Source organism: Nilaparvata lugens, chromosome 2, assembly GCF_014356525.2.
Source record: "Nilaparvata lugens isolate BPH chromosome 2, ASM1435652v1, whole genome shotgun sequence".
NCBI classification, from domain to species: domain Eukaryota; kingdom Metazoa; phylum Arthropoda; class Insecta; order Hemiptera; family Delphacidae; genus Nilaparvata; species Nilaparvata lugens.
The window spans coordinates 17,024,166-17,035,207 of NC_052505.1; the positions used below are offsets into that span (position 1 = coordinate 17,024,166).

An 11,042-nucleotide genomic window follows, 5' to 3' on the forward strand; every position below is an offset into this window, starting at 1 on the left:
AAAGATAGAAATACGTGCACCTCACTATAGAAAAGAATATACCGTATATCAATATTATCAATAAAGTGAGGTCTACGTTATAAAGGTAGTGTACGTTTGTAAATAGTGTTGCTATCCTCGTCTATCATTCAACAAAGCAGATAGCGCTATCTTTTTCTCGCATTGCTTTGTCTTTTAACAAGTAGAATTGATAATTAATTAACAACAATTTTATCTTGAAAAATTATTGATAAATCAATATAATTGATCTTTTAGATGAGAATGAACAATTAATATTATATCAATAAACCTTTATCAGCTACCTTATATAAAAGGCATTGATCGGCAACGTTGTTCTCCTATCATTCTCAACTACCATTATAACGTGACCTCACTATAGTGCTATTTTCACAGTGGGTGGGTATAATTCGGTAAGATTAGAACTCGATTAACTTTCCTGACGTAGAATCAATTTTAGAGAGTGTGACGTACAGACAGAGCGCGCTCAGAAAGATTACTTTACCAGTCAATAGCGCCATCTATGATAGGCATATTGAAAGCCTACAATCTTTATTGATTACCTGCTCTAAGCTATTATTATTATTCCAAATTTCCAAGTGGAAATTTTGTAGGTTATGCAATTTTAGTTGTGTGAATTTGATGTTTGATTATAACTAATAGTATTAGTCTCAATCTTAAACTTATTTCATTCACTCTTGTTGAATTTATGATCCTATGATAAAATAATTCCCATAGGTTGTGCATATTTTTTTAAGATCGAGTGTGCAGTGTTGTTTAAAAACTTGGAATTAGGCTAGGTGCTTGGCAAACATTACTAGATCTTTAATATTGGTGTATTTGTTTATTTGAGTTTGATATTGAAATGTCTTATCAAAAAAGTGTTGCTTTAGCATCTCTCACCGCTACTTATACAGATTCAGAAGCTGAAGAAGAACCTAATGATCATGAACTTGAATTCGAAACTACTATTTCATCTGACGATGAGAAGGAAAACTCCAGACATACACCTCCTTCCGTATATCCTACAACCACGTCTGCAAATCACAAAATGGCTCGTTTAGTATCTTACGGCAATGATGATCTTGTTGTTTCTGAAGAGGAAACGGGACAAGATGGTGACACATCAAAACCTGAAGAAGAAGAAGAACCTATTCCAATTGATGAACATGATGTTCAGCTTCCGCCAGAACCCACTGGACGATGTTCTAATGAGCTTCAAGATAAAATTGCCAGACTTCATGAAAAAATGCAAAATAATGGTCTTGATATGAATACTATAATACAACAACGCAAAGACTTTAGGAACCCTAGTATCTACGAGAAACTGATCCAATTCTGTAGTATCAATGAGTTTGGAACAAATTATCCATTAGAAGTCTATGACCCCTTCAGTTGGAGTAAAGTGTCCTATTATGAAGAACTGGAAAAAGTGCAAAGAGCTGAAATGACTAGGAGAGAAAAAGAAAGAAAAGAGAAAACTAAGGTAAGAATCTAAGTAATAATATTTGACTTATCTTAAACTTTTACTCTCATCTCATAAATCATATTAGCCTATTCGATATTTTTAATGTTTTTTTACAACACTACATTGGAAGATAATGTTAGCTTAGATTTGATGAAGGAATTAAGTATACAAATTTATTTAAAGTAGGCCTAAGTAAAAAATACTCTCCCAAATCAGCCTGGGAGAGTATAAGCTCAGCAGTCGTTGACAAGAATCATAATGATATAAATCATAATAGCCTAGCTTTTGTTCGTGAGGAGTCTTCTTTGGGAAGCTCTACCTTGCTGTATGTATGAGTAAAATGATATTTATGTGATTTTTATTTTATTTTTGTCTAGTGCGCTAAACAAGGTACCCACCTAGCAACAAATTTATCATTATTCTATTTCTATATAATTCCATTTCTCTAGAATCCAAGTTAGGCCTATATGCCTATATTATGAGTGTAACAATTTCTTACTCTTTTGGAAAGATCCAATTCCTAAGCAAAGCGAATCTCTAGCCGCGCTTTATTAATGGCTATAGTCGACCTACACTATAAAACATAATATACAATATTATAATTAATATACTATGGTCGAATGTACAGCACAATCAGATGATTGAATTGATTACTTGCTGATTTGAGAAAACCTGCCACCCACTATAGGCCTAAACAGGGTATGTATAATAAGTAACCGGACTGACCTCAGGAAATTTTTTATGGGCAAAATATGTACAATTTTTCATTAGATATCTTCAAAGTAGTCCCTATTGGTGTCGATAACACGCTGATACAGGATTTTCAAATCCCTGAACAATCCCTAGAAGTCAGCAACCTCTATGCTGTCTAGAGCCCTCGTCGTAGCACGTTGAACGTTTTCCAGAGTCCCGAACCGCGTCCCCTTAAGTTGTCTCTTGATCTTGGAGAACAAAAAGAAGTCCGGTGGTGCCATATCTGGGCTGTAAGGAGGATGTGGCAACGTTACCCTCGACTGTTTGGCCAACTGCTCGGTGACGAGCAGGCAGGTGTGCGACAGAGCATTGTCGTGATGGAGGATCCACGAATCGGCTATCCCCGGACGGACTCGATGAACCCGGGCGGTTAGTCGACGGAGTACCTCTCTGTAGTACTGGTCGTTTACAGTTTGGCCGGGTGACATAAACTCTAAACAGCATAGAGGTTGCCGACTTCCAGGGATTTGAAAATCCGGTATAAGCGTGTTATTGACTCCAATAGGAACTACTTTGAAGATATCTTATGAAAAATTGTACATATTTTGTACATAAAAAATTTTCTGGGGTCAGTCCGGTTACTTATTATACAGACTATGTATGAATATAACCAATGCTATTAATTACAATGCCTAGATTTGTCATTTGGGAATTATTGGTCCTTTAAATTTGTCATTTTGCAGAGTTTTGTACATTGTTACTTTATCTTGCACGTTATAGTAAGGGAATTATTATTATGCACTACTATGTTTATTAAGCACTACTTAATTGAATTAAGCCATTGATATTGTCAATACCATTTTTCCAACATCAATATCTCTTCTTCCATTATGAAGAAATACCACACATCTCTGCCATACAATCAAATTATTAAGGATAGAGAAAATATAGCATAAGAAAATCTCCCATGGTATAGGGCGTTTATGTTCTGCATCTGCTTGAAATTTGTAATATAAACGATCTATATCATGGGATATTCTCCAGTGCTATATTTTCTGTATGGCACTAATTAGTTACAACTTCATTGCATTTTGTCTACTTGATTTGACAAAATAAATTGAATTTGAAATGTGGTATCTATTACTGCAGAAAGCTTGAAACTGAGGCGAGCACAATTTTCCAGTGAAATCATTGATTTATACAATAAAAACTTTATTTTTGTTCTGTGCCGTTCTACGTTACCAATCGCTGATACATGTGATTTGTTGTTTCCAGGTGGAGTTCGTGAGTGGAACGGCGAAGCGGGGAGGCAGCAGTGCCGGCTCGGGGGCGGAGGATGACCTGAAAAAGAGGAAGTCGAAGTGGGATCAGGTGGGGAGTGGTCAGATGGGCTCCGTGCCTAGGGTGCAAAGTGCGAGCCTCGTTCAGCCGGCTTCACTCACCACCAGTGCCACCGGCACTAAAAGCACTGTCATCTCTGCGTTCGGATCACTACCCAAGAAACCACGAGCGTAGTTGACTGTTGGTGATGCACTGATTGATTTTACACAATATAAGTGATATCTGATATTGGACCCCTTTCATAGATTCTATGAGGAATCCGGTATTTATCAAGAAATGGAAAATGTAAGTAACCCTTTTTAAAAACTTTTAAGCGTCAATGGCATCAATTTTGAAACCTGTTGTGCATTAAACGTTTTTAAAAAGGGTACTTAGATTTTTTATTTCTTGATAAATAAAAAGGTTTACTCGGTATTTGTACGTTCTATCCATTGAATGGCTAGAATACATTCACCAATCATGAAGTAAGTGATGCTTGGGAACCCCTTAGATAGATTTTGTGAGATACTCTGTATTCATTTCTACCTTCTATCATAGGAAAAAGATAGCATAAGATGATATCCCATGTTATAGGATGTATTTATTCCAAATTTCAATGTTAAGCCGATAATCCTAGTAGTTCTTGATGTGATGCTGGTAGTCTCTCATACTGTGCTGTTCTTTCCAAGATCTGTAGAAAGGTTTCTATAGACCTTGGTCCTTACACTCTCACCCGGAAAATAGACAGTAGTCGACAGTAATTGGCTTGAGTTAACAAAAAACGGGCTTCAAATTTGGAAGAAGATATCCCATTGTATTGGGCGGTTATGTTCAAAATTTCAAGCCGATTTTCTGTTAACTCAAGCAAATTACTGTCAAATATTACTGTTTTGGTCGGGTGAGAGTGTTATAACAGCACAGTATGAGAGACTACAATGTCACAGAGCTTCACGAAAAAGAACTCTTCTTCTTCATGTGCCGTCTCCATGGCGGAGGTTGGCTATAATGATGGCAATTTTCACACTGCTTACAGCCGACTTGAAAAGTTAATTTGAGGTGCACTTGAACCAATCCCTTGAATTGCGCAACCAAGATATCCTTCTTCGCCCCACTGACCTCCAACCTGTTATTTTGCCTTGCATAATGATATGCAATATTTCATACTTGTGTCCTCTCATTATGTGACCCAGGTACCTTAATTTGTGCTCTTTGATTTCACCAATGAGTTGCAGTTTCCTACCCATTCTCCTGAGAGAATTTGTAACATGATCGGTGTATGACATTCTCAGCATTCTGCGATAGGTCCACATCTCAAAGGCTTGTATTTTCTTCTCACCCCATCTATTTAATGTACATGCTTCCACACCATATAATAGTACAGGAAACACGAAACATTTAAGGAGACGCATTCGTAATTCAAGCTTGATGTCTCTTGATGTCAGTAAATTCTTGATCCTGATAAATGTGGAACGTGCTTTCTCTATTCTTATTCTGAGTTCTGAGCAGTTATCAGCATTGGAAGTTACCCGAGTCCCAAGGTACGTGTAGGAATCCACCCGCTCCAAACGGATTCCTTCAGCGAATAGATCCCCGATAGAAGGTTGGTCTTTGGTGATTATCATGTACTTTGCCTTTTTAGAATTCAGACTCAAACCACCTTCTTTGCTTGCAGTAATGACACTGTTCAGCATCCTCTGGAGATCTTCCATATTGTCTGCCAGCAGTACAGTGTCATCTGCATACCTTAGGTTGTTGATAGGTGTGCCATTAACTCTTATACCTCCAGTCTCATCTTCTAGGGCCTTGCTGATGGTTATTTCGGAATAAATGTTGAAAAGGAGTGGTGAAAGCACACAGCCCTGACGAACCCCTCGTTTGAAAAAGAACTACTATGACTATTGTCTTGAGTTGACATTGAAATTTGGAACATAAACGTCCCATACCATGGGATATCTACTTATGCTATCTTTTCTCTATGGTCGGGCTGAGTGGGTAAAGTCCAATTAGATATCATAGGAATCATATTATCACTGTGTCGATTACATTCACTGATACAGATATGTGGAAATCCAGCTTTATTCTATAGGTTTTCAATCATGAACTGAGTGATATTTGGTGAACGATGGACCCCTTTGATAGATTTTATAAGGAACTCTGTATTCAATGTATTCATTGAATAACTCGAATATATTAAAGCTGGACTCCACATATCAGTATCATGGATTTATGAAAGATTTTTTTAATATATTATCAAAGAACTATCAGAACTTAATTTTTCGTATCTTACATTAAGAATTGAAAAGTGATTATAATTTGTAGATGATGACAACTAATATTTTCAATAATTATCCTTCGTTTTGTTTGATTTTGTGTTCCGTTTGCTTGAAAATAGCCGACACTCATTCCAGTTCTGGTTCATACTGTTCAGATTTCTGATGTGATGTTAGTGATATTAATATAATATACGTTATTTTTTAATATTTGTGTTTTTCAATCATAAAGTTTTAATCCTTTTAACTCAATTATTATTAATTTTGTCAACACAAGGACTTTACATAAGTCAGATAAGAGAAGAATCCTTGTTAATAATTCAAAACTCGATATTATTAGAAAGATTATTGGTCAACAGATTTATGTACGGTAACTATTTACTAACCTGTATATGATCCACTACTGGCTTTATATGATTTAAGAGTCATGATACTGAATGGTTTCTATAATATTTTATTTTTTTATGCATATTCATATACAATTCAGCTAAAAACAACATGCATTAGCCCAAAACTGCTTTAAATTCATCCATTCATAATAATATAAATAATATTCATGTAGAAAATCATTCTCAAAATATTGTTGTCAATAAGAAAATCAAAATTTACAATAATGGAGTAAGTTTAATCATGATGAATATAGTTAGAAAATAATCCCATAGTACCTACACTTTTTTTAATAAAACCTTTTCTTTATAGAAAACAATAGCAACTAGTTTCGGATGTTCAACCCTTTTTCAGTTTTTTCTTAAACTGTTATAGTGTTTATTTTAAGAAAAACTTGGAAATTAATAGAACATCAGAAACTAGTTGTTATTGACTATTTTATATGAAAAAAATAAAAAAGGTACTATTTGGGATTTTTTAACTATCAAATCAAGTAGTCCCAATGAAATACGTTATGATGAATATAATGAATCTTTGAACTATAATACAGAGTAACTTTGAGTGAGAATTGCAATTTCATTGACGAGGATCTTACATTTATCAGCATTTTAGTTTTAAAAAACCAATACGGTACCGGTAAGCTAAGTTTTCCAGACCCTGAGCAAAAGTTGGATTTTCTGACAAAGAATGATATTTTGTCATTAATCTCAACGTCAATAAAATCAAGTCAGTTTGATTTTGCCTAAATAATTATAAAATTAAATTACATACAATAAATCAGAACGAAAAAATATAATGCAATTATAAATACAAAAAAAATAGTCTTCAAGGACTATTTTTTAAGGATTCATACAGTACTCCAAACATATTTGTTGTCATCAATAGCATTAAACCAGAGTAAAGTTTTCTAGAATGATTGTTCGCTTACAGTTAGTTGCTAATGAAGCAGATAAACATTCGGATGATTGGAATAGGCCTAGAATTCTAGGTACATTGGTTCATAATTTTTTTCATGGACCAATATAAATTTGAAGTGCGGAAAGGAGCCCATTTGTCAAAAGTCACACTTTACTTATTCACCCATGAATTTCAATGGTGACTTAAACCAGTGAAATTATTTAGCGAATGATTATATAATTTTTGAATGGTATCACATTTTTTTGAAATTTCTCAATAGCCATTGAAGATACGAACTACTTGCATGGAACTCCAAATCAAATTTTACATAAGATTCAAACATTTAAGAATATATTGATGTCACCAAGAAATTATTTAGCCAATAGTTATTGAGTTATTACAATAGTTTATATGTGGTATTCCTTGAAATGAATTGTGCACATTTTCTGAAATATCACACTTGAATACTATTGCATTGGTCTCCAAATAAAATGCTAGCTAAGATTCACTCATTTTGGAATATAGTGGTGTAAATAACAAATCATTCAGTCAATGGTTCTTGAGATATTGAATAATCCATGAAATACAATTTTTGTTAGCATGTTTTGAAATATCTCAATAACCATCAAAGATATGAACATGAATTCGATTGCATTGGACTACAAATCAAATGGCTATTGAGATAATTCTATAACTACTATTATATTCCATGAAATTTAGTCTACTGGTTGTGAACATATTTTTCAAAATATCTAGATAACCATTCGCAGATAAAAAATATAAATAATTAAAAGCCTCAAACAGAACAAAAATCCCAATTACAATAGGTAAGGAAAGTATTGCTTTCTGAAAAAAAATTAAGGTACCCCAATTTTCAAATCTCTATACGTTTCAAGGTTCCCTGAGTCCAAAAAAGTGGTTTTTGAGTATTGGTCTGTGTGTGTATGAGTGTATGTGCGTCTGTATACACGATATCTCATCTCCCAATGACTTGAAATTTGGAACTTGAGGTCCTTCCCCTAAAAGGATCCGACACGAACAATTTCGATCAAATGCAATTCAAGATGGCGGCTAAAATGGCGAAAATGTTGTCAAAAACTAGGGTTTTCGCGATTTTCTCGAAAACGGCTCCAATGATTTTGATCAAATTTATACCTAAAATAGTCATTTATAATTATGAATATATTTTAAAATAAGCATATATATTTATGCAAAGTTTGTTTTTAGATCCCCAATTATCAGGCTTCAGATACAATAATTTAAACAGAAAATCTCAAGTGGAAAAGATTGAGCATGAAGAACTGTACAATAAATGTTTTGTAACATTTCCACCTAAAATTGGAAATAAGCTCCAAATTCGAAAAAATGTGATTATTCAATTGCAAACTGTTGACAACTATTGATTTTATTAAATCATTCACTATGAGGAGATAGCAGACATCGTGTGTCTCCAGCGTTATTGTCCTGTCACCAGCTGTCTCAAATCTTTGAATAGTAGACTTTAGATGCGCGTGAACACTAGCGTCAGGTGATCAATTATCATAACGGTAAGGAAAGTTGTGTGAGTGCGCCACACCAGATTTTTTGTTAATTGACCGAGCGAAGTGAGGTCTAAGATTCAAGTCGACGGTTTGGCATTTCTCTTAATGTTTATATGTTGCGCATTTACGGCGAAACGCGGTAATGGATTCTCATGAAATTTGACAGGTATGTTCCTTTTTCAATTGCGCGTCGACGTATATACAAGGTTTTTGGAAATTTTGCATTTCAAGGATAATATAAAAGGAAAAAGGAGCCTCCTTCATACGCCAATATTAGAGTAAAAATCAGACTATAGAATTATTCATCATAAATCAGCTGACAAGTGATTACACAGATGTGTGGAGAAGCCAGTCTATTGCTGTATTTCCATAAGGTCTACAGTTTCAATCAGGTACTTGTGGATGAGAATACTGCGTGAGATCTACTGTTCACAGAATTACTAGTAGCCTATAATATGATAAATATTAAGCCACGTTTACACCAGAGTTGTCAACTGAGTTTTTGACAAATTACCGCAATTTGTTAGAAAATCAGTTGATAACTCTGTTGTAAACGCTAATTGACATTTGTTATAGAACTATTAAATCGGGACTCTGCACTAATCTCTGTAAAGTGATATTTCTTTAGAGGCTTTTAAATATCTATATGTTTATATATTTAATGGTTATCTAGATAACAAACAGCTGGCGAACACTCAAAACAAAAACAATTCCGATTTTTCTTGCATTACGGTAGTTTTAAAATAACTATTTTTAATATTGACGGTTTATTTATCGTGTAATATAATTTGTGGATATAGAAAAAGAATATGCTAAATGGGCAAATTGCTAGGCGATCTAGCTGTTGGAGAAAACCAATTCGTATCAGTGGTTTCAAATCAGATCTGAAAAGAACAAAGTCACAGGAATCATACTTGAACCAAATTCTGGAATGCATTAACGAACCATCCATCAGAAGAAATAATTTAATACAAAAACATTTATTCCAGCACTATCCGAGATGTGATGGTTATTTCATACACTATGATCATTTCGAACACGAAACCAGAGGTGTATATAGTCTCTCGTATTCCAAGTGTGGGAAATATATAGTTATTGGCTTTGGTAATGGATCAATCAAATTGCTGAATAGAGAAACTTGGAAACCCCAAGTTTTTCTCAAAGGCTCAAAGATTGGCCTGCCTATCAACAGTATCAAATTTAGTAAGTCGAGTGACAGCAGTTATTTTTTTGCTGGCAGTGAAAATGGTACCATTTCTGTTGGAACAGTCTCGCCACACTCATATGTCACATTTGCCCAAGAAACAGGCAATGCAATCTATACAATGGACCTTGACAAGAAGGCTGAAAATCTGTTGACAGCTGGTGAAGACTCAGTGATCAGAGTTTACGACTGCAACACAAACCAGAAGAAACGAGAGTTAAGTGGTCATGAGAATAGGATTTACTGTGTCAGAATGAATCCTGACGATGATAATTGTTTCGTATCAGGAGGACTCGATAGAACATTGAAATTTTGGGACTTGAGGTCAAATAAATGTTTGTTGAAGAGTGAAAAATCGTGTATGTTATTTGGAGATGGAATAGACGTGAAGAACGGGGTACTCGCTATTGTCAGCTGGGAGGAGCCTCCTGGACAGATTTGGGATATGAGGGAGATGAGAAAAGTGAAGGATATCACGCCTAAAAACAGGAAAGTACAAAAAACTGGTAGTTTAACCTTGTGTGGTAAATTCTTTCATGCAAATTCTGACAGTGCAGACTTGTTCATGGCGGGTTCAATGGGACATGGCAGTATGGTGTTCTATTCATTGAAAGAGGAAGCAGTTCTTCATGCATTCGTTGCAAACGAGACTATCATTTGTATAGACTCCAGAGGACATGAAGTTGCATTTGGCGGAAAACAGATGGGATTATACATTGTCGAATTCTTCCCAGATATTGATTCCTTCGAATCGGTTGACAGTAGCTCATCCTACTCTGACTATCAAGACTCAGACTAATATCTCAGTCAGTTTATTCATTAATTGAATAGAAGTTTGTCAAGGATAAATTACTTGGAAGATTTATCAGTCAATACTCTCATATTCTCGGTTATAGCCTACTGAGCTCTATGTTGGTTCCGGCACAAAATATAAGGATGCAGATGATGATGAATGAAAATATTTCTGCTATCTGGGAATATAATTGAGTATCTATATTTTATTAAAAGTTCTGTATTTCCTATATATACTTCAATCATTGGATATCTGATTGAAGTAACATCTAATAACATGACAAGGAAAATAAAGAATTTACCAAGATTCACTGAATGCATTTCAATAGTCTACAGTTTGTCTCTAAGCGGCTGTAAATTCTATTTAAACAAACACTAAATCGATAACCTGCATTAATAACACAAATTTAATCCAGGGAATAATTTCAAATATTGAATTTCATATACGTAAATTGCAGATCAATGGAGAATTC

The 11,042-nt window shown here is 34.6% G+C and overlaps 2 protein-coding genes across 2 annotated transcripts; both read left to right on the forward strand.

Annotated features, from left to right (window-relative positions):
* The first annotated feature begins 570 nt into the window (after positions 1–570).
* LOC111048415 (SAP30-binding protein) lies at positions 571–5,958 on the forward strand. Its single transcript, XM_022334288.2, has 2 exons — positions 571–1,483; positions 3,434–5,958. The coding sequence occupies exons 1-2, from the start codon at positions 863–865 to the stop codon at positions 3,671–3,673; spliced, it is 861 nt and encodes a 286-aa protein (XP_022189980.2). The 5' UTR covers positions 571–862; the 3' UTR covers positions 3,674–5,958.
* A 3,300-nt stretch (positions 5,959–9,258) lies between these two features.
* Positions 9,259–11,042, forward strand: LOC111048410 (lissencephaly-1 homolog). Its single transcript, XM_022334280.2, has one exon. The coding sequence runs from the start codon at positions 9,383–9,385 to the stop codon at positions 10,574–10,576; it is 1,194 nt and encodes a 397-aa protein (XP_022189972.2). The 5' UTR covers positions 9,259–9,382; the 3' UTR covers positions 10,577–11,042.